This window comes from Clupea harengus, chromosome 4, assembly GCF_900700415.2.
Source record: "Clupea harengus chromosome 4, Ch_v2.0.2, whole genome shotgun sequence".
Taxonomy (NCBI): domain Eukaryota; kingdom Metazoa; phylum Chordata; class Actinopteri; order Clupeiformes; family Clupeidae; genus Clupea; species Clupea harengus.
Genome location: NC_045155.1, coordinates 12642251 through 12667906, shown reverse-complemented (window position 1 = coordinate 12667906; position 25656 = coordinate 12642251). Strand labels below are relative to the sequence as shown.

The 25656-nt window shown below is 47.5% G+C and overlaps 1 protein-coding gene across 3 annotated transcripts in view; it reads right to left on the bottom strand.

Moving 5' to 3' along the window:
* Window positions 1–25656, bottom strand: part of lama5 (laminin, alpha 5) — a 66088-nt gene that overhangs the window by 9187 nt on the left and 31245 nt on the right. For 2 of the 3 annotated variants that reach the window (XM_031566269.2, XM_031566268.2), the window contains exons 7-60: window positions 25525–25640; window positions 23132–23250; window positions 22848–22938; window positions 22612–22746; window positions 22378–22440; window positions 21698–21838; window positions 20896–21033; window positions 20398–20532; window positions 20018–20152; window positions 19529–19666; window positions 19205–19257; window positions 18862–18961; window positions 18718–18770; window positions 18377–18482; window positions 18099–18198; window positions 17572–17728; window positions 16390–16504; window positions 15441–15583; window positions 15130–15233; window positions 14824–14977; window positions 14328–14491; window positions 13926–14034; window positions 13699–13796; window positions 13305–13509; window positions 12787–12913; window positions 12520–12659; window positions 12153–12268; window positions 11354–11565; window positions 10906–11107; window positions 9731–9875; window positions 9343–9483; window positions 9002–9163; window positions 8013–8126; window positions 7453–7536; window positions 6916–7146; window positions 6666–6779; window positions 6211–6341; window positions 5786–5866; window positions 5278–5492; window positions 5035–5135; window positions 4713–4896; window positions 4325–4465; window positions 4076–4227; window positions 3711–3821; window positions 3442–3553; window positions 2930–3100; window positions 2478–2674; window positions 2185–2301; window positions 1755–1909; window positions 1465–1606; window positions 982–1084; window positions 689–802; window positions 377–562; window positions 1–98 (exon numbers count right to left, since the gene is read on the bottom strand). The exon at window positions 1–98 is cut by the window's left edge and continues 39 nt beyond it. In XM_031566269.2, the coding sequence (XP_031422129.1) occupies window positions 1–98; window positions 377–562; window positions 689–802; window positions 982–1084; window positions 1465–1606; window positions 1755–1909; window positions 2185–2301; window positions 2478–2674; window positions 2930–3100; window positions 3442–3553; window positions 3711–3821; window positions 4076–4227; window positions 4325–4465; window positions 4713–4896; window positions 5035–5135; window positions 5278–5492; window positions 5786–5866; window positions 6211–6341; window positions 6666–6779; window positions 6916–7146; window positions 7453–7536; window positions 8013–8126; window positions 9002–9163; window positions 9343–9483; window positions 9731–9875; window positions 10906–11107; window positions 11354–11565; window positions 12153–12268; window positions 12520–12659; window positions 12787–12913; window positions 13305–13509; window positions 13699–13796; window positions 13926–14034; window positions 14328–14491; window positions 14824–14977; window positions 15130–15233; window positions 15441–15583; window positions 16390–16504; window positions 17572–17728; window positions 18099–18198; window positions 18377–18482; window positions 18718–18770; window positions 18862–18961; window positions 19205–19257; window positions 19529–19666; window positions 20018–20152; window positions 20398–20532; window positions 20896–21033; window positions 21698–21838; window positions 22378–22440; window positions 22612–22746; window positions 22848–22938; window positions 23132–23250; window positions 25525–25640 (7171 nt within the window). The remainder of the gene's footprint in view (window positions 99–376; window positions 563–688; window positions 803–981; window positions 1085–1464; window positions 1607–1754; window positions 1910–2184; window positions 2302–2477; window positions 2675–2929; window positions 3101–3441; window positions 3554–3710; window positions 3822–4075; window positions 4228–4324; window positions 4466–4712; window positions 4897–5034; window positions 5136–5277; window positions 5493–5785; window positions 5867–6210; window positions 6342–6665; window positions 6780–6915; window positions 7147–7452; window positions 7537–8012; window positions 8127–9001; window positions 9164–9342; window positions 9484–9730; window positions 9876–10905; window positions 11108–11353; window positions 11566–12152; window positions 12269–12519; window positions 12660–12786; window positions 12914–13304; window positions 13510–13698; window positions 13797–13925; window positions 14035–14327; window positions 14492–14823; window positions 14978–15129; window positions 15234–15440; window positions 15584–16389; window positions 16505–17571; window positions 17729–18098; window positions 18199–18376; window positions 18483–18717; window positions 18771–18861; window positions 18962–19204; window positions 19258–19528; window positions 19667–20017; window positions 20153–20397; window positions 20533–20895; window positions 21034–21697; window positions 21839–22377; window positions 22441–22611; window positions 22747–22847; window positions 22939–23131; window positions 23251–25524; window positions 25641–25656) is intronic. The other variant, XM_031566270.2, reaches the window with a different exon arrangement.

Sequence of the window (25656 nt, the reverse complement as noted above, 5' to 3'; positions counted from 1 at the left end):
GATGCGCAGGATGTTCTCAGAGATGTTGGGCATCTGGACCGAGTCTAGACGGTCCAGTTTCTTCAAGAGCAGAGGGATGGTGTCTCCAAGAGCACTCACTGTGAGTAGCGACAGAGTGGGACGATTAGTGGTACACACACACACACACACACACACACACACTGAAACATGACAAAACCATCTGCTCATGCAACTACACCATAGAATTACCAAGATTCATGCAAAAAGATTGAGAAACGAAATACATTTAATGAATGTGGTAAACTTAAAGGACACCCTAGTAAAACATTGAGTCCACAGTCTAAATGCCATTTGATTGTGTTTCCCAAAAACTCACACACACACACAAAAACACACACACACAGATGAAACGCACTTGACTTGTTGGCCTCCATCAGGGCATTGTTAATGTCATCAGTGGTGGTGTTGGAGTCTCCGTACTGGTCCTGCCACTTCTGCAGCTGCTCCTTGATGGGTCCCAGCGTGTCCACCACCTGGGCGATGGTGCTGTTGGCCTGCTCCGCCGCACTCTTAGCTGCATTTATAGTGTCAGCAGTGTCATCTGGAACAGCCACAACATACAAACATCAAATGCTGGTGACATACATTGTTTGGTGAATGTGCTGTGATGGAAACGAGAGGGAGCGGATGTTCTGGGAAGTCTGAGAATAAATGCCTCCTTGTTTACCTGCAGTCATGTTTAGGCTCTGCTGTATCGTATCCAGATCCTCCTGCAATGTCTTCTGCTTGTCCTTGGCTTCCTTTAGACGGTCCTTAAGGTTGTCAAGGTTGGGCTTCACATCTGTCATTAAAACCAATCCCAATTTGTGCACAGTTAATCTCAAACACCAAGTTAAAAATACTGCTCCATAACATCTGCCAATGGAGTGGGTTTGTCTGAGACTGACACAGGCCACTTTGAGGACTTTGTTCACACAAATAACATGAAAGAAAGACTTATATAAATATCTGCATTCCTACCGTCTTCCAGCTGATTCTGCAGAGAGGTGGCATCCTCCACAAACTCAATGCTCTGGTTTTTCATGTCCTCCGCCCGCTGCTTCAGAGACAAGTTCTTCAGATTCTGCAGGAAAGGCGGAGAGGAAACAAATGCCAACACTGGTGAGAATACTATAGCAATCAATTTAAACTGGGTGTTTCTGACTGTCCATCAACCTGTGTGAGAATACTATAGCAGTCAATTAAAACGGGGTGTTTCTGACTGTCCGTATACTTGCATGAGTGAAATGAAGGTTGTACATATGTACAGTCTGTACATTTCTGTTAAGTGCTTATGTGTGTTGTCTGTTCTAGTCCGTAGAGGAATTAGAGTGATCGTATTTGTGTGTGTGTGTGTGTGTGTGTGTGTGTGTGTCTGTCTGTGTGTATGTTTGTGTTGTGTGTGTGTGTGTGTGTGTGTGTGTGTGTGTCTGTGTGTATGTTTGTGTTGTGTGTGTTCCCTACCTCCAGGGCATCCATGGCTGCTTTGTTGGCTTGATTGGCGGCGGCCTCGGCCTCGTTCACACTGTCGATGATGTTGGTGTAGGCGCGGGACGCGTTAAAGGCGCGCTGGATGAAGCCGTCCTTATTGCTCCCTGCGATCACGCTGCACAGAGCAGAATGCAACCACAGCGTCAGAATCAAAACAATCTTGAAAGTGATTTAAGGAAGACTAGCTCTCCGACTGTAGATACTGAGATACTGAGATTTATGTGAGACAAAGCACACACACACACACACACACACACACACACCTAGACAGGTTACGAGCAAGTTCATCGAGCATCTCAGCATGTTTCTCTGCTGCCTCCACCAGGGGTATTTTGGTGGCAGATGGGGCAAACTTCTGCACCTTCTGAGCCAGAGGCTTACTCGCTCCATCCAGCTGGGCTGCCAGCTTCTCGTACTCCTGACAAAGGAGAATGAAGGGTATTAGACAGGTTTAACACAGCTTGCCATAGAAGTGCATATCTATTCACAGGAATGCTATCTCCCTCAACACCATTCAGCAGTCTGATCAATATATTAATGCTGATTGCATTGATATAATAGCAGGTATGCTTTGGTTCTTTATGTGTGTGTGTGTGTGTGTGTGTGTGTGTGTGTGTGTGTGTGTGTGTGTGTGTGATTGTGTCAGTCTTTGCTGCACAGAACAGTGTGTTGAGGACAGTGTGGAGGACCCACCTCTTTAGAGTCCTGCAGCATGACGAGCAGGTCGTTGACCTGAGCCACATCGTCCTCGGCCATCTCCTGCAGGTCCTTCACCTCCTTCTCCTTCTCCTTCAGCTCCGCCAGTTTTGCCTGAAGAGGGAGGAGCACACAGACATCTTCAATATGGAGCCAGACACTCTGGCTAACCCTAGGTCTTTTTATGAGAGGATGCAATTGTGCCAGCACACAGCTGATTCTCACTCAGGTTAGAGCAAACTGATTGATGCTTTTGTGTGTTTATGTGCGTTTGTGTGTGTGTACAGTACCTGAATCTCCTCCAGCATCTTCTGGTTCAGGTTGTTGATCTCGGTGGAGCTGGCCGTGTCCTTGACAGCGTCATTGAGCGCGTCTCTCAGGTCCATGAGCTGGTCATGGAACTTCTTCAGGTAGTCTCTGATGGCCTGAACCTTATCCTCATTAGCAGTCGTGCGGTTTGCCATATCATCCTTGACCCGGTCCAGCACTTAGAGAGGGAGAGAGAGAGAGAGAGAGAAAGAGAATAACTATGACATAAAAAAAAATCAATCAAAACAATCCAAAAACTGAGCACTTTCCAAAAGCATTACAGTCAGCCTATAACCTTAACATTACCATTCTACTCTTTAACCAAACAGACAAACAATGATTGGTCTGGCTGTGGAGCCTGTGTTTGTGTGTGTGTGTGTGTGTGTGTGTGTGTGTGTGTGTGTGTGTGTGTGTGTGTGAAGTTCTCACTCACGTGTGTTGGCCTCCTCCTTCTCGTTCTCGGCCAGTTTCCGCTGCTGGTCCAGGCCACGGAAGCGCATCTCCTTCAGCATGGCCTCCACCTCGGCCAGCTTCTCAGACAGGGCCTCCTCAGGCTCCTCCGACGTCTCGTTCATGGCTGTGCGGTTCACTAGTTTGATGATGTCTGAGGGGGCCGGGAGAGACAGAAAGTTGTAATGGTAGATAAAAAAAAAAAAATCTGACTTGTCAAGTCTGGTCCACTTGTATGCTAAGCTGCTCCACGATTACCACACCTGATAACATGATCCATACTCTGTATATCATGTTGTATTTGTTTCTTAGATGATAAAGCTCAAATGTGCAAAACTGTGTTTCTTCAACCATTTTAAAGTTAGTGAGTTTCCATTGTTTATTATTTGAACAGAGCTTCTGAGTGATGCCACTGAATCCTCTGTGTGTAGCAGACTCTAGGGTGGATGTGTGAGTATTTGCGGTCATTGGTGAATGCAGTGTTGGGTGTCGTACCATCCACATCTCCCATGATGCCTTTGATGAAGCTGAGAAGGTCCTCTGCCCTCCTGTGGGTGGAGGTGGTGCTTCTCTCCAGGTCATCGCCCTTGCGACCCGTCACAGCAGCCTACAGTATAGGACACACATTAGAGTTCAGATCAGCCTCTCTATACTGTGACCCATCCACAGACAAAAGGGCAAGAAAACGTTTTTTGGATAAAAAACAAACAAACAAACAAACAAACTGATAAGACACTAGAAGTGGAATTAAGCACACTGCACACCTTTGTTTCCAGTTCATCAATATCAGAGTTGATGTTCTGCAGCTCTCCGTCCAGCATGTCGGCTCGACTTCTGCTCACATCCAGGCTGCCATTGTAGTTCTCTATGGCATTCTGGGAAAACGAGTCTTTCAGTCAGCAAAGCTAAATATGTAGAATTCTGGGCAGAGTGAATGTAATGCTCATTGTTGGTAAAGCGTGTGTATTTCTGTCCCAGCATATGTGCTTTGAATGAGTGGGAGAGAGTATGTGTGTGTGTGTGAGAGAGAGAGAGAGAGAGAGAGAGAGAGAGAGAGAGAGAGAGAGAGAGAGAGTGTGTATGCATGTGTTGACCATGTGTATATGTTTGCAAGCATGTGAAAACTCACAGCGATGGCCTCAATGGATGTGTTGAGGTTGTTTAACTGGCCCCAGGCGATGGAACTGGCATTGAGGCTAGTGAGTTGATGGGCCACAGAGTTGAAGTTCTGGGTCATCGCATCGAGATCCTTCAGCAGAACTATCACACAGGTATCACACGCTGCCACAAAAACAAACACATTACAACATTAGCACAGTTACCATAACAACCCTCTCTCACTCTCACTCGGTCTCTTTGTCTCTAGGGCTGTACTCACGTTCACAGTACGACATGTCTCCACGTTGAACAAGCACGCTGTGCTTATTGATGCAGGTATCACACTGTTTCCCAGTGAGGCCATCTGCACACCTGCACTCTCCTGTGCGGGGGTCGCATCGGCCCGCCTTACATGCACACTCTAAAGGGAGTTGGACACACACACAGACACACACACACACACACACACACACACACACACACACACACACACGCAGACAAACAAATGTCAATGCATAACAAGGTCTTCTCAGTACTTTCAGGTCATGCAATGACAGGTAATTCTGCTCTTGCAAATTGTACAGCTTATTCCCTGAATAAGTGAAGCGCTTGCTGTATGTTTAAGCCAAGTAAGGCTTGTTACTACGAGCACTGGGAGGGGGACTCACTCTTGCAGCCATTAGGGCCATAATCCCAGTATCCTGGAGCACACTGGCGGCAGTGAGGCCCGTTGGCTCCGGGCTGACAGGCACAGGAGCCACTCTTGGGGTCACAGGGCTGTTGGAGGGCAGCCGAGGCCTCACAGTCACAGCGCTGACATCCGGAGCAGGAGCCAAAGCCAAACGCGCCATCCTGAACAGAAGCAGAAATCGAAGCGGAAGGGAAATATGAGACAAAGGGCCTCACTGCACACTAACTCAAAGCCAACCCTGAAAAGCATCTGTACAGGATACAGGTCGCTAAGGAAACGAATGGATGGTTTCAACTCACCTCACAGCGGTCACACAGGTCTCCAGTCACACCAGACTTGCATTGGCACTGGCCAGTGTGGGGGTCAGATGATGCGGTGCCACATGGGGAGCAGTTGCACTCTGGGTATTGATATTTATTATTATTAGAAAAACATCAGAATATAGCCAGCAAACATATGTGAACTATATGTGAACAAACATTGATTAGTTTGAATTTGTTAGTATACTCATTTTGTCTAAGCTCTCGGCTAACGGGTCTTACTGGTGCAGTTTTTGGCAATGACAGCATCTCCGTAGAAGCCTGGGGCACAGATCTCACACTGGGGACCAGCCGTGTCGTGCATGCAGCCCTGGCACTCGCCCGTCAGAGGGTGGCAGTCACTGAACAGCATGTTGGGGTCAGTGTTGTCATGGCACCGGCAGGGCAGACACGTGCTACCAATCACCATGGGGTTTCCATAGAAACCAGGAGCACACCTGGAGTGCAGAAGTATTGTGAATGGGTCAGATTATGATTTAAATATGACTTAAGTATGACAGAATATGACTTAAGAGTGTCAGATGAAGGATGGGACCCACTAAGGACTGCTGAAGTGAACTGAATGTGAATGATTCAAGTCTAATTGAGCTCCACTAGTGTGGTACCTTCCTGAGCTCAGTGCAAGCAGCAGAGGCGCTGACCGTGGTGATCACCTGCTGGGAGCTACCAGATGTCTTAAAGCAGGAGCAGCTTGACCAAACTAGCAGGGGATAAAGAGATACACACTGACCTTTCACATTTGTGTCCAGCATACCCTGGCATGCACAGGCAGTGCATTTGATGTGTTTTCTCCACACAGCCAATGGCAAAGCTGAGAGAAGGGAATGAATGGAATACAAATATTTGTGAAAAACACTAAGCCCCATGACCCAATGACAGCAATCACTTCACATACATTGTCATTTTCAGCAGGGGGCTAAACTTGGAAGAAGTGCTTCAAACATTTCTAACAGTTAACAGTGTCTGACTTCTTTCAAAACAGATACAACACTGAGAATGGGTGACGTAAAGATAAACCCCACAAAAAGGAAGACTGAGGGAGTGGGTTTTGTCCGACTGAACTAACTGAACAAGGATTCTTTCACTAAGGGTATCTGACAGAGCTGGAGGCTCTGATAATTACAGAACCAGAGGAGATGTGAGAGCTGTACTGACTTGTTGGAGGCCACCTGCAGAGGACAGGGGCAGCTGGTGCAAGACACGGCCTGGCCTTCCACGCTGTTGTTACCTAGGAAACCGCCCGGGCACTTCTCACAGTGGTCTCCTGCGGTGTTGTGCCGGCAGTTCTGACGGAGCAGAGGTTAACCCAGTAATTACCATCATCATCAGTCACGGGGTGTAGCAATGACTGGTCAGATCACAAATCTAATCATCACACATTTATCCTCGTAAAATACTTCATTAGTTCGGCACTGCAGTTGTCAAAATAACAGATGCTACCCCCTTGAGTTTTTGAGCAGCATGATATTGTATTTATCATTTTTAACTGATCTGAATTCAACAAATAACTCAAATTGAAACTGCCCCCCCCCCAACACAAGGGAACCTATCTTGTAAAAGAACCAGGAACTTATCTATGATAATGAAGTCATTCATACTAATGGACTCACCACACAAACTCCAGACCCATCCAGACATTGGTCTGAATGGCCATTGCAGTGGCAGGGAACACACTTGCCCAAGAACAGACCCTTGGTGTCTCTGTAGAAACCTGGAGCACATTGCTGCAGTAGAACAAAGAGAGGGCGGGGTGAGAGAAATCACACACTGTGACTAAGTTTCCCATTACTAATGTGATGCTATAATTAGCTATGAGATGGTTTATCCATTTTTGTTTATTGCTAATTATTTCAGCAATACCTGGCAGGAGTCGCCCTGGTAGTTAGCTGGGCACATGCAAATCTCCACGTTGTTGGCATGGCGACCCGAGGGCAGGCTGTCGGCACCCTCTAGCACGGGGGCGCGGAGCGACACAGCCTCGGCCGACTGAGAGTGCAGCGCCCGGATCTGCAGCGACTCCAGACCCACCAGCACCATCATCAGCTCTTCGCGAGACACCACGTTACCTGTCTGGGCATGCCGGAAGCTTCCCTGATAGGCGGAGACAGAGAGAGAGACACTTTACCATCACTGGTAAACAACAATACTAAAGACTAAAGCACGTTTCCATCCCTAAAACCACCCACAAGCACTGCAGAGCCTGAATCGTACTCTGTTAAATGTAAGCAAAAGAGAGTATGGCTTTTAACAACATGAGCAAGAGATCATTGGAGAGGTTCACTTAAAAAAGTCAATTTGTCAAAAGTTTAGAGGCTCAATCCCTTTGAGGAGAATCAGCCTGGATGGGATGACCAGAGACGTGATAGTTTGAAATGAAGGCAGTGTGTTGTTGATTACCTCCACCAGGTGGACTATGCCCTCGTGGGGATCCTCAGGAGTGGGGTACTCTCTCTCCATGAACACCAGGGTCATCTGGTTCCCCTGGACATGAACACACACACACACACACACACACACACACACACACGTACACACACGTACACACACACAGACAAACGATTAGCAAGTGTATTTTAATAAAACCATACCCTATGAGAGAACCAGGGAGACCTCTCACTGTGACATTTAGGGCAGACAGACCATATAAGGTCAAAAACAACCTCACAGAGAGACTGATGAAGTCACTGTTGAATGTGATAACTACACATGACATCTAAGGTAAACATACCATACAGTACAGGCTCGGGTTCCCATAAAGGGGATTAGTCCTGGGCTAAACAGTCCATTGAGTGAGCTCTTCTCTTTTGAAAGTCTAATGAAACCCAAGACCCGCATTAATTTAGGAAACGAGCATGTGAAGACAGATGCCTTTGGGTACAGTGTTACTGAGAAGAGAATGTCTCTGTGTTCAGGTTGGAGAGTGGGGGGAGGAGAAGGTGGCCGTGGGTTTGAAGTACCTTGAGTATAACATCAGGGCGAGAAGCCTCTGAAGGCAGGGACAGAGTATCTCCTCTCATAGCCATGGTCTGGGCGTGTAGGCGGTAGCGCAGGTAGCCTCCATAAGACGACACCTGGACAACAAGGAGGAAGACAAGATGAGGGGAATGAAAAGAGGTTTGACAGACGTTGAGGGTTGATGAGCGGAGAGTGGAACAGTTTGGGAGAGGGGTACACAAAAGGGGGCACGAAAGAAAAGAAAAGATGACAAAACAAAAGCACAGTTGATTGGTTACAGCATCACGGTACCAGAACAAAGGACAAACCATGACCTCGCCCCACGGATTGAAGTTAAGTCTTAAGAATGTCTCACATCAAACAAGCGTGCCTTATCTCCTGAGCCAATCGCCACTATGCCCTGGTCCCGCACACACTACATTTGACCTCGACCTGCTGCTATCTGCTATCAGCCATACAGTCTACGTCCTAGAGCTAGAGCTAAGAGCAGCCGCTAAGAGCAGTCACGCAGTAGATAAGGGGACTCAGACAAGGGTAACAAGAGCCCGAGTACATCCAGGAGCTTCATCGAGATCAGCTCCTGGATAAGGAATCAGTTTAAGTAAGCTGTCTTCTCAGTTAACATTAAAGGAAAACACTAAAACGCTCAACTCTGAGATTGTCCTGTAAACCTGTCATATCCTGTAACTACATGCAGAGGAATGGCACTATGTCAAACTGCATCACAGAGCAGACCTTGCGTCACCTTAACAACACACACCTGGAGCTACTGTGTGCCTATTGAAGTTTGAAGACTTGTATGCAAATGTGTGTTGAACTGGGGCAATGATGAGATTTATAGCCAGGGGGAGACCTGTGGTCCATGCCAATATGAGAGAGGGATCAAGAGTTCCCCTGCCTCATAACCGCCAAATGTCCGCCTAAGGACACTGCGCTCACCTCTCTGCCCCCTGCTCTATGATTCTTTCACGCTCACTTGTCACCGTCTCACCTTGTCCCCCAGGTAGGTGCGAGGGGCATGCCAGTGCAGGTCCTGGTACACATCGGGGACGTCGCTGAGGTCGGCCTCCACCAGGTCCTGTCCGGGGTAGACGGAGACGGGGATCTCCTGCCGGTCGCCTCTCAGCAGCACCCAGTCCATCATGTTCATGTTCTGCCGGAGATGCATGACGTGACATTAGTGTGACATTACATTAATTAAACAAAAGATCTAAGGCAGATTTTCTACTTTTCTACAGATTTTGCAGGATGTGCTCTGTTGTGTGTGACTGCACAGTATACAGGAGCGGACTGCTCCTCTGAAGTGAGGCTTTGTAGGGTTTTTGCTGCTACCTCTTTCCTGCGTTTGTCAGAGCTGCGGCAGCGGTCTGTGGCTCCGAAGCAGAAGCACTTGGTGCAGCCTTTGGGGTTGGTAGGGTCCAGGTGGAAGGTGCCAAGCCTGCACTGGTCACAGCGAGAGCCCTCCACATTTTCCTGTGGATGGGAGATGGAACAGGTCAACCTAAGGTTCAACTGTTATTAGACGGTGCATAGCCCTGAAATTCACTTTGCAGTATCATTGAAAGTTTGTAGAGGACCTAAGACAGGGCATTGATACAGGCAGAATAGCTCATCTACTGTCAGGCCTACTGTAGGTGCCTTTATTCCCAGCAGAATGTACTTTATTTTCCTGAAGGACACATGGTGACAGGTTTGATTGAGAGACATCAGTGAGACCCACCTTACAGAGGCAGCGTCCGGTGTGGTAATCACAGACATCACTTTCTGTACCGGCATCATTACAGTCACATGGTCTACAGTTGGGGTAGCCATAGAAACCGGGGGCACAGCGGTCACACTGGCGCCCAATGACGTTGTTCTTGCATCTGCAGGGTCACAAAGGGAGGGCACAAAAAAAACATTGATCAAAAAATAGATTGAAAACATTTACAGACAGCTCTCGGGAATCATTCTAATGCCGGAAATAGACAAAGGTCTCGGGAAATAACAGACGTGTGTGGATGTGCGTGCGCACATGTTTCACACAAGTTCTGTATCTGTAGGCCTATGAGCACATTTGTGTCCTCAGTGGCAAGTCAGCAGTATTTTCAGGTCCTCTGACCTGAAGCAGCATACCACCTTCTGTCTTGTCTGGACAGATTCAGTAGATTCCTTGCTGCGGAGTGGGAATGTGCCTGGGGAATGTGGCACTGTTCTGTGGAATCTCTCTGCATTGGGACGATTAGGAATAGACAGCGAGAGCAGAGAGAGAGGAGAGAGGAGAGGAGAGAGAGGAGAGGAGGGGACTCTCTAGGGTTCATCCCTCTGCTGATCCCTCCATCTCTCCGTCTACTCTTTCCAAGTATGACTCAAAGCCTCTCTGCACTGGGGTGAGATGGCAGCTCTCCCATCGCACTGTTTGCCCTGATGATTAGTGGCCGGTCCTCTCCTAGTTTGGTGATTTGAAGTGCTTTATTATGAGGGAAGTAAAAATAGGGTCTGACATTCCGGGCTAGATGACAGAGGATGTGAGCACACTGTGTTTTCCCAGGCACACTATATGGGAAGCCAGGGAAGAGGGTAGATGAGTGTGTGTGTGTGTGTGTGTGTGTGTGTGTGTGTGTGTGTGTGTGTGTGTGTGTGTGTGTGTGTGTGTGTCTGTGGTTCTCTGTGTGTGGGTTTAGTGGGTGCACAAAAAAGACTGGCAAAATATTTTAACAGTTGCATGAAGACAGACAAGCTGGACTATTCTTGCGATGGAAGTGAAATAACTGACTGTAGCTACACCCGTAACTAACTCCACCATTCATCACTTCTTCACACCGATGTTAACAGACTCTGTGAGACTCAGTGTTAAGAGCCCAATCCCTCAGCCTGACAGCGACTGGCCGTGACCGTGGAGGTCAGGTGTTGTACCTGCACTGGCCGCTGTTGTAGTCACATTTGATGTCCTGGGAGGTGATGCCGGGTCGGGAACAGTTGCACAGCTCACAGCCCACCAGCGGGTGGCAGCCAAAGGTCTCGGGCTCACACTGGGTGCACTCGGGCCGCAGGGTCCGCGGGGGGCAGATGCACTCGCCAGTCACCGGCTCGCACAAACGAGTCCCACAGTTACATGCTGAAGACAGGCAGAGACACATACACATGTAAATAGCATATAAGGAAAACAAAGACAGACAAACACAGGCACATACACACATACATACACATGTACACACACACACAACCACAAATACAGCTCTTGCCTACAGATAAGACACATGCTCACAATTGCTAAAAACAAACATCAAAAATCTTCTAAACCAACTTCTCTGTTGTTTTTTCCCTTTCTCCCTCCATCAACTCTATCGCCCCTGCTACTTACGTCTGCAGTTGGGGAAGCCCCAGTAGCCGGTGGCACACTGCGAGCAGTCGCGGCCGATGATGTTGGGCCGGCACCTGCACTGGCCACCGAAGGGCTCGCAGGAGTCGCTCTCGGCGCCAACCTCGTGGCAGCCGCAGGGCAGCGCGCCGTCGTTGAAGAACGCCGACAGAGACACGGCCGACCTGCGGCAGAACGCCGAGGACTTGTCCATGCTGGAACGAGTGGACGAAGGGAAGTGGGCAGAACAAGACAGAGCATGAGCGTGAGCAGACAGAAGCATGCACTGCTGTTTTAAGAGCCTGGAGTTTTAGGAGCCATTTAAGAAATGAATTAGAAAATACACATACTTTACACATTTATCTCTTTAAAGATGAAATACATTATGAAATGATGCAGCTTTGCAAAACGGGGAGTGCGTTTTTTTCCATTACAGTGTAAGTGAGCTCTGTCTCTCCCCAGGGATATTCTTTTTACTGGTTGTTAACCGGCTGAATTACGATGTTGACCATGCAAGACAACATAACCTATAAACATTGCATCCAACACAAATTACGATCTAATTGGGAAAATGTAAGCATGTCCCTAATGTCTTTTTCTTTATATGGCTTTACAGAAACAACAAGGGATATTCAAGTTTGTCTTGAATTCAATCCTAAAAGAAGTTGTCCAACATCTAAAGAAACTTGGATCCCTGGGATCAAGATCCTTTTCTTTTAACAAGATTCAGACCCGTGACATGTTAACCCAATTTTAATACATTTTAAAGGACTGTCTCTATTAGTACTACTGGCAGTCGTACTCAATGTAGAAGCTGTTCTGTCCACAGTTGCTGATGAAGTCATAGGATTTGTCCAGAGGCTCCTCGTGTAGGAAGCTGGAACTGTAGCTGTTTTCTGGGACCACCAGCACATAGTCCTACAACAAAAACAACACACACAACTTCAGTCAGGTCACAGCCACACATGCAAACAACTGCAACAACACTTGTTATATATGTGCATGATAAATAACATTCATTCATATGGATGTGTTCGAATTCATAGGGCTATAGTGTTCTTAATATAACCCACTGTGAAAATTGGCTACTTGAGATACCAGTTGATACATGTCGTTTGCCACACACAGTATACATTTTAATCCATGCGCCCCGTGCCTGAGTCACTTACCAGCCAGAGCGTTTTGCCCTCTGGAACATGCACCCTCACAATCACTTCATGGTCCGTCACGTCCAGGATGATCTGGTTCTCTGCGATCAAAATGCTTCGGCAACCGTATCCGTGGGGACAGAAGGATGCATTGGCATGACCTGAAGAGGATGGAGGAGCAGCCATGGGGGGAAAAAAAGAATATGTGTGAGGTAGGAGACCTAGTGAGACCATTACTCCACGTACATAGAGTCAGTGCAGTGGGCTGTGTGACAGCAGGGAGCTGACCTTGCCAGATGCGACCGCCATTGACGTAAACCTGTGTGGCGTAGGTGGGGTGATCAGGCTGGTGGTAGTGCAGGATGAACACGTAGCGGCCCAGTTCGGTCACGCGGGTGGAGTACACCACAGCATTCTGAGGGGGGAAAACAGGAGATTAAGACACTGAACTCTATCGAAACGAGCGAGAAAAGACTGGAGGAGTCCACTCAGTTGGACTTTGCCATGTAAAGCTCTGCTGTCTAGGGTTTGGTACTTAGTACTTAGATGTTTCTGATCATAGAAAGAAAGAAAGAAAAACCTTTATTGTCATTGTATTTGCATACAACGAAATTCTGTTGGTGCCACGAGGGACAACATATAACACAACAACAATACAATAGAATATATAAATAGAATAGAACTAAAAAATATTAAGCGCGCTAACAAATGTTAGCCACAGCAATGCTAATTCATCCAGAGTGTGATGGAAAGAGGATCACGTGGTGTCTTTTCTGTGGATGGCGTGCTAGAGGAGCTGAGCGCACCTGAGTGGAGTCCAGGCGGATGAGGTCGGTGTTCTCTGCAGCAGCGGTGGAGGGCCGGTCGCTGGCGGGCCAGTGAGGGGAGTCAGCAACGGTCTCTGGATCAGAGGGAGAGGCCAGGATGGGCTCCTGGACAGAAGACGCCTGGCCATCCTTCAATAACAGAGATTTAGGTGGGGTCTGGAACCGTGAGGGGATACAGGAGCCACTGCACAATAGAAGAACAAGAGAGGGGCATGAGAATCAATGTAATGCAGTTTAAAGGTATTTATTGAATGTGGCACCACTCTTTTTAAGATTAAAATACTGGTAGTTGGAAATAAGAGGCACACTGCTTTATTCCAGGAGCTGTGTGTTATACACGAGGGACTCACAACTGCTGAGAACCCCTTATTACCTGTCAGGTAAGAACCGGCCATGTGTGCTGATGCAGTGGATCTTGGGCACCAGGTACTCCATGGTGAACTCTTTCTTGGGGATGAGGAAGACTTTGTACTAGGAGAAAAAACAAAAAATAAGAATCAGTCAGTTAGTCAGTCAGTCAACATATTTATGTAACAAAATGTATGTAACATGTTATGTAATAACTTGTATTGCAGGTCATGTGAAGTGCTACTTTCTCACCAGGAAGAAATTTGCTCTGTCTGCAATGAACTGGAGATCTATCTCAGTGGACAGGGAGAAGGCAGCCACACGGTTCTGGTTGTCCACAACTACCGCTCGGCACAGGAAACTAAGGGCAAGCAGAGACAGAGAGGATGTTCACAAGAGCACACAACAGCTATCTGAAAAAAACGTTTATAATCCCTCACACAATACACACACACACACACACACACACACACACACACACACACACACACACACACACACACACACACACACACACACACACACACACACACACACACACACACACACCGGACACACACACACACACACACACACACACACACACACACACAAACACACAAACGTCATTTGACATAGCAAGGACACACAAGAGAGGTGCATTTTGACACTGACCTGTACTTGCAGTGGGCCAGAGTGATGCGCTCCTGGTGTGTGCGCTCCCCGGGCGAGTTGACGGTGACGGTAAAGATCTGGGCGGTCTCCTCCTCACTGGCGTACTCCACCACTATGGCATAGTCTCCTGGAGCGTGCATCTGGCCAATCAACTGCACATTAATCTGGAAGAGGGGAACAAACACGGGTGAAAATGCTGCTGTTTGCAGAAAGCAGCAGCAGAGTCAGGTGTACTCAGATAAGGCCAAATTGGAGTATAGTTATAATAACATAATAACAATACTCTAACTTTAACAACACACCAACAGTGTTTGTTTGAAGTATGGTTGTGTGCTAAAATAATAAAAACCAATAAAGGTATTTATAAAAATAAATAAATAAATAAAAACAACACACCAACAGATACATACTCCTGGACACACTCATCAACCCATAAACACATGTACAAGCACACAAATACATCTATACCTACAGACCAGCGCGCAGACACACTTACATCATTGCCGCTGCAGATGGCCATGGTGGGATGTCTCTGGGTGATCTTCTCGCTCTGGCAGGGCCGGGGCAGGTGGTTATCTGACCTGCAGCTGGCATCATTACCGGAGATGAAAAGGTACTCCTCCAGCGACAGGTGCTGATACTGCAGACAGCTAGAACAGCAAGACAGATGGGACAAGATGTCAAATGACCCATTAGTCATCAACCATAATACAGCAGAACACGGATAATAAAGATGACATGGAAAAGCACATTATAAAACATAGGATAGACTGTGATGTATGAATATTTAGAGTGCCATTACTTCTGACTAGCATCCTGGGAGGGACTGTAGGTACAGGGCTCGGTGACTTTGAACTGGAGGATGGGGGCTTCATAATACGCACTGGGCAACAGCACCAGATAATCCTGGAGGAGGCAGACAGAGAAAAAGAGGGAGTCAGAGAAAACAGGTAATTGAGAAACCTGAATAAGGTGCACTTAAGCACTCAGGCATAAACAAACAGCCACTTAGAGATGATTTTACCCTCTTCTGTTTACTCTGAGCCAGTAAAGGAGTGGGCTAAATAGCTCCGCCACAAGCTTTCGCTGCTACCGCATGTGTGGCAAACTCACCAGCAGAATGCCCTCGGCCTCGATGATGATGGTCCAGGTTCCGTTGTTCAGCACAAAGGGCTCCACAAACCTGTTCTGGGGGATGCTGACAAAGGCAGGCTCAGAGCTGGGGGCAAACACTATCTCCTTGGACTGCTCCAGACCTGCAGGAGTGGAAGAAGAGACGGAGGGGTTAGACTGGATACAGATCTGGTGTTTAGTGTAGGCATTCCTGTTCCTAAATATGTCATTTCATTTTTACCCCTTATACTATTCAGGCAAATCTGTTAAAATGACTGTACCTACATCTTTTCCATATTAGCAACATACTGTCAAATGAAACATTCCAACAGCCAGCTAGCAGTTTTAGGTAGATGATTAAAGTCATAATCACACTTCTGATCTAATTTCCCAGTTCTATGAGATTGATTTGATCCAACTAACTGCATCCTGAGCAGAGATGTGACTGGTTAGTCCTCCTGTCAGACATACCTCTTCTGCTCGTCTGATAGGCTTTGATTTTACCCTTGGACACGGCAGGGCCAGTGTTTACATATCTGAGGATGAAGAGCGTGAGGGAGCCGTCGGCCTCATTTATATGCACCGTCAGTTTGACTGTGCTCTGGGAGAGGAGGAGGAGGGGGAGGAGGAGGGTGAGGAGGAGGAGGAGGAGAAGAGGGGGAGGAGGTGACAACAGATAACAGGGTCTGGGTTAAAGACCTGTCTTTAGGGAAGGAGCTGCTACAGGGTGGGGATAGGAGGGTTTGCTCGAACGGCACAGCCAACAGCCAATCCCAGCTCATGAGAGAAAACCATTTCCTGTCCCCATCAACCAATCGGAGTCACAAACCGATACCACAGTTGGAGATGGGGACCTAGGTGGATAGGTGCGGAGGGGAGAAAATGCAGCAGAGAGGAAAAGGTAGGAGGGGAGGAGCAGAGGTGCCATTCCCACACGCAAGGTTCCTACCATACTCCAGCACGACCACCCTGCCCTGCACATCCACCGGGCCGCGGTTCACATAGCGCAACACCACCTGAAAGACCTCTGGAGGGCTCACCGCCACTGTTACCATCACCCTGGGCTAGAGAGCACGGCCACCAGAACATGAGAGAGAGAGAGAGAGAGAGAGAGAGAGAGAGAGAGAGAGAGAGAGAGAGAGAGAAAGAAAGAGACAGAGAGAGAGATGGAGAGAGAGAGAGACAGAGAGAGAGAGATGGAGAGAGAGAGAGAGAGAGAGAGAGAGATGGAGAGAGAGAGAGATGGAGAGAGAGAGAGAGATGGAGAGAAAGAAAGAGACAGAAAGAGAGATGGAGAGAGAGAGAGACAGAGAGAGAGATGGAGAGAGAGAGAGAGAGAGAGAGAGAGATGGACAGGTAGATAGACCGATAGATATATGTAGAGAGAGAAAGGGGAAAAGAGGAAGAGATAGAGGAAAAATAAAGAGAGAGAGCCACAGAGAGGGATGACATACAAGACAAGGACAAAAAGAAAAAAAGCAAAGCCAATCCTTAATACCACCACCAGCATACACCTCTATAGCATAACGCAGCCATTCACAGCATACTGCCCCCCCCCCCCAAAACAACACACTCTAGCTGTCTACAGATAGCAGCTGGCCCAGCATTGCCCCATCCATCACTCAAACCCAAACAGAGCTGTCTACTAAGCCAGGCTAGCCAACACAATGGCACAATACAAAACACCAGGGAGGTTTTCACAAGGACATCATTAACATTCAAGCTCCAAGTTCACAGGCATGCCACAGGAATTTACATAATAGTATGGGATTTATTCAGTGGCTACAATTGTATGGACACATTTATCAAACACAAATCTTTCCAAACATTGCATTTTACATTTATATCATACATTATAAACAATGAAAACATTATATGTATATCATATAACTAAGCAGACCACATTATGCACAGGTTAAAACTATAAAACAAATCATGTTAGTAATGATAAAGTAGACCAGTGACTGACTCTTTACAATATAAACATATTTAAGTTGATATCATGAAATAACACATAAAGTTTTAGAAGCTTCAATTCCCTAAAAAGTGAATATAAAAATTGTAAAAACCATATAAGCGATGAAAGGCTTAGTTCTGCTGTTCTGCTGCGGCCACCGGGGTGGAGCCTTACCTGGACAGGAGACATCTGGGCATAGCCTCTCCAGCTGAAGCCCTCGAACTCCAGCGGGTTGTAGCCAAACCTCACTGGGCGGCCATCCAGCATGGTGCCGTCCTCAATTTCATACTTCATGTGATGCAGGTCAGGGAAGTAGTGATCAGGACGTGGCCTTAGGGAGTAGAGGACAGGGACAACATCAACGCAAGCGCTGCTACAAGCTTCACAAGCATCCAAAGTTACCTCAGCGCCATTGCACAATTTCCATTGTACAAGTCACTGGGATTCAGAAGTAGCTCACAATTATCACCGAGATGGCTAAGAAATGGCAGATGATATAAGTGTATGTGTATATATTTCTTACTTCTTAGACCATTGCACTGTTGCACTGTTTGTTTTGTAATGTATATTTTGTGTAAGCACATTGAGAGCCACTTTACTTCACCAAGTCAAATTCCTTGTTTGTGCAAACTTACTTGGCCAATAAAACCTGATTCTGATTCTGAAAAGGTTGAACCTGGTCTGGAACAGGTATTACTTACCTGTTGCATTTGAGTCCTTCCACATTGGGCCTGCAGCGGCACCTTCCATTCCGATCTCCACAAGACATGCCAGCTGAACCTCCCACATCACACTGACATCCTGAGAGGGTCACACACATAGTCACACACACACGCAACCACATGCACACGCACACACAACATACAGAGGAACAGATACAAAACACCTTCGTTATTCAAGAGAAAGGTGTTATATCACAAATCAATTGTATTGGAGTGGCTTAATGTTACATAGCTAAACCTGTCAGATGAAGACCTACCCTGACAGCCAAAGAAGTTGTCATTCTGCAGATTGTAATACCCCTCTTTACACACAGAGCAGGTTCCACTGCACACGTTGGGTTTACAGAAACACTGGCCAGAGTTCTAATAGGGGGATAGTAGAAAGGGATATTGAGGGATTTTTGTTAGAATTCAAAACGTACAACTGGCAATAGTAGAGATTTAAAAAAGCATGCACATTATGTCTTTGCATGCATGCATGCATGCCTGACTGTTAAAGCCAGTGTGATAAAAGGTGTGTGTGTGAAATACCAGGTTAATGTAGTGTGTTTGAGCCTCACAGTGTCATAAAGCACACCTATAAAACCAAACCACTTACCTGTTTACACTCTGCAACGCCACTCACTGTTCCTGCAGTGTTGCACTCACAACCTGATAAACAGACACAGACACAGAGGTATTACATACAGCGCAATGTGATCCATCCACTCAGGTGTTAGGTGCATAGTAGTGCGGCCCTCACTAGCGCATCCGTAGGGCGTGTCTGGGGACAGGTTCCAGTAGAGGGGCTTGCAGCGGTCACAGGCCACACCCTCCACATAAGGCTTGCACTCACAGGAGCCCTGCAGGGTGAGAGTGACAGCCAAGTGGCAGCCAGGAGACATGAGTTTGCATTAATGGTGACAGATTTTAAAACAGGCTCGAGGTGACAGATGACAACAAGGGAGTGTTGACAGGTTCTGATTCATCAGGGAGCAGATTTAGAGCATATGACATAATTTAGGGCCGTTGTTAGGCAGTGCTGTTTGACGAGAAGGAGAAAGACATGTTTGTTTTTTCAAACTGACATGTTTGTTTTTTCTTACATCAGTACGTTGGGCCACATACTGCACAGAGCCAGCAGGGTTGCAGGTTCCAGCTGCAGAAGGAGTAAAAGCTTTCATTAGGGTGGATTCTAATTCATCGCAATTATAGTTCTGTAACTACAAGGATAACCCATGCACTACTAATCCATGCTCTGTTCATCTGAAATGGGTAAGAAGCCTTCATAAAAAAACAAAAAACAAACACAGCATCAACTGTGGCCTACTCAATGTGTAAAAACAAATGATCGTGTGACACCTAATACAAGTGTGTGAACCCCTCGGTTTATTTGTAATGCCTCAGCTTGAAGTGGAGGATGTGTTTACCTTGGCACTGGGGGAAGCCATAGGAGCCGGAGCCGCAGGAGTCACAGTGCAGCCCCACTACATGGGGCAGGCAGGCACACTGACCTGTCACCTGATTACAGCTGTCAAAGCGAGAGCCCTTCCTGGAGCACTGACAGGCTGAGAGAGAGAGAGAGAGAGAGAAAAGGATGGATGGATGGATGGAGAGAGAGAGAGAGAAGGAAGGAGAGAGAACAACACAGAGAAACAGCAAGTGAGACACACAGGCGGGAGAGAAAGAGCAACAATGACAAAGAGAGCGTGAGAGTGGAGCATAAGAGAATTCTAATGCCAAATATTAATGTCAAGGAGAGAACACTCTGAGCTTTCCCCTTGAACTACACAAGGACATCAAGTTATAACCCCTGTCCACCAGTATCCTGTTTACAAACTCACTCCACTTGATAACAATCCTCTGGTGATTAGCTTTGCTATCGCGGTGGTCTCCAGGAACAGCAGTAAGGTACTCACGTGTGCAGCTGGGGTAGCCGTAGAAGCCAGGAGCACACTGGTCACAGTTCTGGCCGCTGTAGTTGGGCCGGCAGCGGCAGTGTCCTGCAGCGCTGCAGCTGGTGTCCAGAGATGTGCGTGGGTCACACGTGCACACTGGGGAAATGGGTAAAAAGGGACATGAAGAAACACTGCAGCAAGAAATAGAAGTGATGCTACGCAGGTTTGAGTTCAACCGGTTGAGTCATCGTGTCTAATGTGAATTTCTTTGGGGGATTATTCGTGCACGTATGTGGGTGTGAAAGTGTGCAAATATATCTGAGTGAGTCCATATACATTCATTTTTGCATAAAACTGGTGATGTGTGTGGTGAAGAAGTGTGTGTGAGTGAGGGAGTTTACCCTGACAGTTGGGGTAGGAGTGGAAGCCTGATCGGCACTGTTCACAGCGAGGCCCCTGGAACTCTGGCTTACACAGACACTGACCTGAGTGGTCACACATCTCGGGCAGAGAACCCACAGTGCTGCACCCACACACTACAACACAAAGAGACAGAGGGACAGGAAGAGGACAGATAGAGGTGAGAGAGAAAGACAGCCAGAAAGAGAGAAAGACGAGAGAAAAAAAAAAGAAACAGGAAACGAAGAGCAGATATGAAAGAGATCACAAGACAGGATGGGTGAAGAGAGAGGGGTGACAAAAGGACAAGGCAGAGTCAGATATACTCAGAGCATTAATGAAAGGATTGAAAATGAATTGACATTGAAAGGCGACGTGCATTCCACAACAGCACTCTTACAAACAACTAGCGGGCACCAATTACGGATGGACAGAGCATTACTGTAACACAATGCCATGAGGGAGATCTGTTTGGACAGTGTGCTTTGGCATGGACTCACGTTGGCACAGAGGGTAGTGGAAGTACCCAGGGGCACACTGCTCGCATGAATAGCCCTGGAAGCCGGTCCGGCACAGGCACTGCCCCGTCACTGTGTCACATGACCCATCCTGGCAACCAGGCCCTGAACACTGGCAGCCTGGGAGAGAGGGAGGAGAGCAGAGAGACAAGGAATGACAATGTGCTGTGTGTGTGTGTGTGTGTGTGTGTGTGTGTGTGTGTGTGTGTGATTGTGTGTCTGTGTATGAGAGACAGTGTGTGTGTGTGTGTGTGTGTGAATGTGTATGAGAGACAGTATGTGTGTGTGTGTGTGTGTGTGTGTGTGTGTGTGTGTGTGTGTGTGACTGAGTGTGCATGTATGTGTTGAGGTTGCTGTGATTATGTACATCAAATGCATCTAGGTGTATGGTATGTCAGCATCTCTGTTTTTAAGTTTTGTTGGTAGAAGTATGGGCACATGCTTGCTTACAGTTGAACTAAAGTAACATCATCTCTGGTTCGAGAATGCTTTGTTCTCCGACTACTGTCCACAAAGGCTACTGACAGAAGCTCAGCAGAAGGACACTCAGATAAACAGCGTCCTATTTTCTCAGTTGAGGGTGTCATAAAAAGTTGCAACACATGCGACAGACCTCCAGCAGCTTGCGAACAGTAGGCTCTCTGCACACTCAAACCAACATTACACAATGTAGCAGATAAACACAAGACAAAGTGCACCTCTTCTTATGAGGGTCTGATGCTAAAGCAGGCCTACTGCACTGATGGGTTTTGACTGAGCTGAGAGTATGAGAAGTGAGCCTTACGATGGCAGTTGAGGCCGTTGTGACCGGGAGCACAGGTGTCACAGTGCTCCCCGGTGAAGCCTGGCTTGCAGATGCAGGTACGGGTGCGCAGGTCTGGCCGGCACGAGTTCCCCTCCGTACCAGCTGCACTGCACTCACAGTCTGGAAAAAGAGAGAGAGAGAGAGAAAGATCAGACGCATGTAAACTCACCATTACTATGGACATAGAACTGCTCATAACAACACAACATGCAGCAGATCTAATCCTTAATCAAGAATTGTATTATAATGGTTTCTTCCCATTAGACTGGTCCCATGTTACTTCTACTGATAATCCCTTGAGGCTAATCAACAGAGAGTTTGTGGCGAAACATTCTAAATGGCTGCATAGCCATGCATAGCCAATAACATGAAAGCAACCATGACTTTCCACCAATCACAAGCCTCGAACGATGTACAGCTAACATGCTACTATCATCAGCCGCAGAGGTGATATCATATGGCTCGGGACTCATTCGAATCGCATTCTTTTGCGCGTTTCATTCCAGTGGCATTCCATTCCATGTCAGTGGATCCCAATCCTGTCTGAAAGGCTCGGAGGCTACGGTGACGGGCACAGCAGGGCCGCGACCTCGCCCCGAGGGCGGGATAGAGAGAGAGAGAGACCGCGCGAGGAAGAGGAAGAATGAAGGAGCTCTTACTGATGATCTCGCCCACTGGCTTGGCCTCGCTGTTGCCGTTGTTGGGGTAGGTGGGGATGGTGGCTGGGGGGTGGGGGACATGGGGAGAGATGTGGATGGGTGTACAGGAACATGGTCAACACAAGCAAAGCAAAGCAAACGTGAACACACACACACACACATACACAGGTACCGTACATGCATACTGCACACATGCATTCACAGAAAGCAGAAGGATGTTGAATGATGGCTTACGATAGCAGTCTGGGAAGTTGACGTAGCCCTCGGCGCAGGCCTGGCAGTTCTCTCCGGTGTAGTTGGGCTTGCAGTAGCAGCGCCCGGTCAGATCCTCACACGTGCCGTCAGTGAACTCAGACTGACAGGAACACGCTGTGGACAAACAGAGCAGAGGGAATTAAAGTAAGTAAGAAGAGAGAGGACAGGCGGTTCTGTAGGAGATGACAGGCAGGATGCCGTGAGGGATGTCTTACGCAAGCAGGTATATGGGGAGTCCAGTGGTTGGTCAGGTGACCTGTAGTAGCCAGGGATACAGCGCTCACAGTTGATTCCAGTGGTGTGGTGCTGGATGAGATATACACACAATTTGAAATCAATAAAATACAACTGCCATTGATTACATTAGTACTCGTGTGACTTTTCATGACTTATTCTTTTACATTACTATCTTGAGTGTAACTCGAAGAGCTAATGTCTATCAAGCTATGTCGCTCACTGTTCACTGTTGTCCTACTACTGCAGCAGTTAGAGCACTTACCTGGCACTCCATACACACTCCGCCTCCCCTGTACTCTCCCTGTGCGTTCATGCTGGCCCTCCTCGCCTCCACATCAGGGTCAAAATAGCAGTCGTAGGAATGTCTGTGACAGTTACATGCTGCAGGGACACAAGGGAGGCAAGATGGGGTTGTTTTACAATTCTGCAGACTGTGAGGCACAAGACATGGAAACCATCACTCACAGATGGTAGACTAAACAAGAGAGCACATAAAAGAGAGAGACAAAATCAACGTTCTAAGTCAACTCAGTCACTATAAAGGAAAAGACAAACACATAGAAACACATGAAAACACACACACACACACACACACACACACACACACACACACACACACACACACACACACACACACACACAGGGTGGCTGAAAAAACAGGGGATATGTTCCACCTGGGGTGGTTCATCTACCCACAGGCACAGGTGGTAGAATGCAAGTGGGGGTAGGGAGCAGTAGTAGGGACAGGGGGAAACAAAAAGGTACAAAGACATCTAGGACCACAGAATGCAAACAGATTATAACTGATTCACCAGATATCAACCATGGGAGGCAGAGAGAGAAAAGAGAGTAGAGTAAATAGACTCGGAAGAAACAGAAAGAAAGAAAGAACCGAACTGGGCACATATTTACTGCAAAAAACCTAAACTCCTTCTGGGTTGTTTGAATGGAGCAACCTAAAGCTGCGGTTGGCTCTTTGAAAAACACACAAACATTAACACCTGGCAGGTGCCTAATTCATCTTTGCTGGGGATGAGTGGCATGAGGCCGTGAATTGGCATGATGAAAGGAGAGAGTCTTTCATCTGAGATCAAGCAACAATTAAAACCCAGAGCTCCATCTCATAATAACAGGAATTATGACACTATAACACTATTATTTTACACTAGCATGTGGCATCAAGGAGTCTTAAATGCCTCCACAAAAATAAAAAACACAGGCCCTCCACGTACATTTCCTATCCCCACACAGACATATTTCCCATCCTTGTCTACACTCTTTCTCACAGTACTCATAACCACTTGCCATATTAACATGGACCTCGGTCCTGTGCTGCTAGCAAATGCTACATCTCTGGGGCTTTGAGATGAAATGGTTCAGGGAGTAATTCACCCTCTGGTTTTCTTCACCTCCTGACAGATGCTAACAGATGCTCCTCTGTCACTCCTTGCGCACCAGACCCCAGATGGACGTTAAAAGCACATTATTTTTGGTGAAGATGAGGGGTTTGGCAGGAGAGAGGGCTGATTTAACCAGAAGGGTCTATATTTGGGAATTCACAGATTAGATTAGGCAAAGCGAGACGGGGTGGGGGGTGGTGTGGGACGGACATCCGACATCCTAATGTGGAGCTCTCCCTCATTGCGTTTAACCCGATGTGGTCCTATTTTTCCAGCTCCTGACAAAAGCCATGCGGCATTGCGCACCCTATCAACCTTTCAGTGACCGCGGGGTGAGTGCACAGACTGCCAGACGGCCCTCTTATCGGCCCCTTTGATGACTTACTGGAGTCCTTGTCACATTGGCACCATGCCCCTACCCCCCACCTCTACACACACTCACCCATGTGTGCACTTACACTCACACACAAACATACGCACGTGCATGCGTACACACACACACGCGCGCGCAAACACACAAACATGCGCAAACACACACATACGGAAACACACACACACACACACGGCAGCCACTTCATCTAGCTGTGTTTGCTGAAACAACACAATTTGCCGGGCCAGAGTGGCTGCTTTTCTTTCTCTGCTGCTCTGCTGTTGTTTTGAAAAAGCCAGAAGGGGAGGGCAGCGTGTTTGATTTGGCCCGCCGGTTGAGATGCGGACACCCCGGCAAGGGGAAGGTCACACTCACGGCTGGGCTGTGGCCCCCATGTCAGGGTGACCCTGGAGGAGTCGGAGGAGAGGCATCAACAAGAATCTGTATTTAAGTTTTTTTTTATGTGTGAATGTGAGAAGAGACCAGGAGAGCCTCTGGAAAAGCTGGCACGCATGGACACACATTTCATTTACTCAAAAAGCTGTGAGCTGATAGAAAAGATAAGAACACTGTGTGTGTGTGTGTGTGTGTGTGTGTGTGTGTGCGTGTGTGTGTGTGTGTGTGTGTGTGTGTGTGTGTGTGTGTGTGTGTGTGTGTGTGTATGCAGAAGCTTGCATGTGTGTGGTGTGTCTGTGTATACTCCCTAGGCTGAGAAGCAGAACTGTGTTTGGTCTTTCTTTCCCTGAGGTCTATGCCACTAATGCATAATGCATGCAAAGCACCACCATCTGAAGCTTGCAGAGAGAGATCAGCCCTACTGATGTGGGGAGAAGGGTAAAAAAAACAACAACTATTGAACGGTCTGGTGAGAGCAGGTAAACTCACGTTCACACTCATTGGCAGTGTAAGTCGTCGCTGGTTTCCAAGGCAACTGGCTGAATCCAGGGCAACAGGTATCACATGACGGACCACACGTGTTGTGTTGGCAGTCACACTGCAGCCTTAAGATAAAGACAG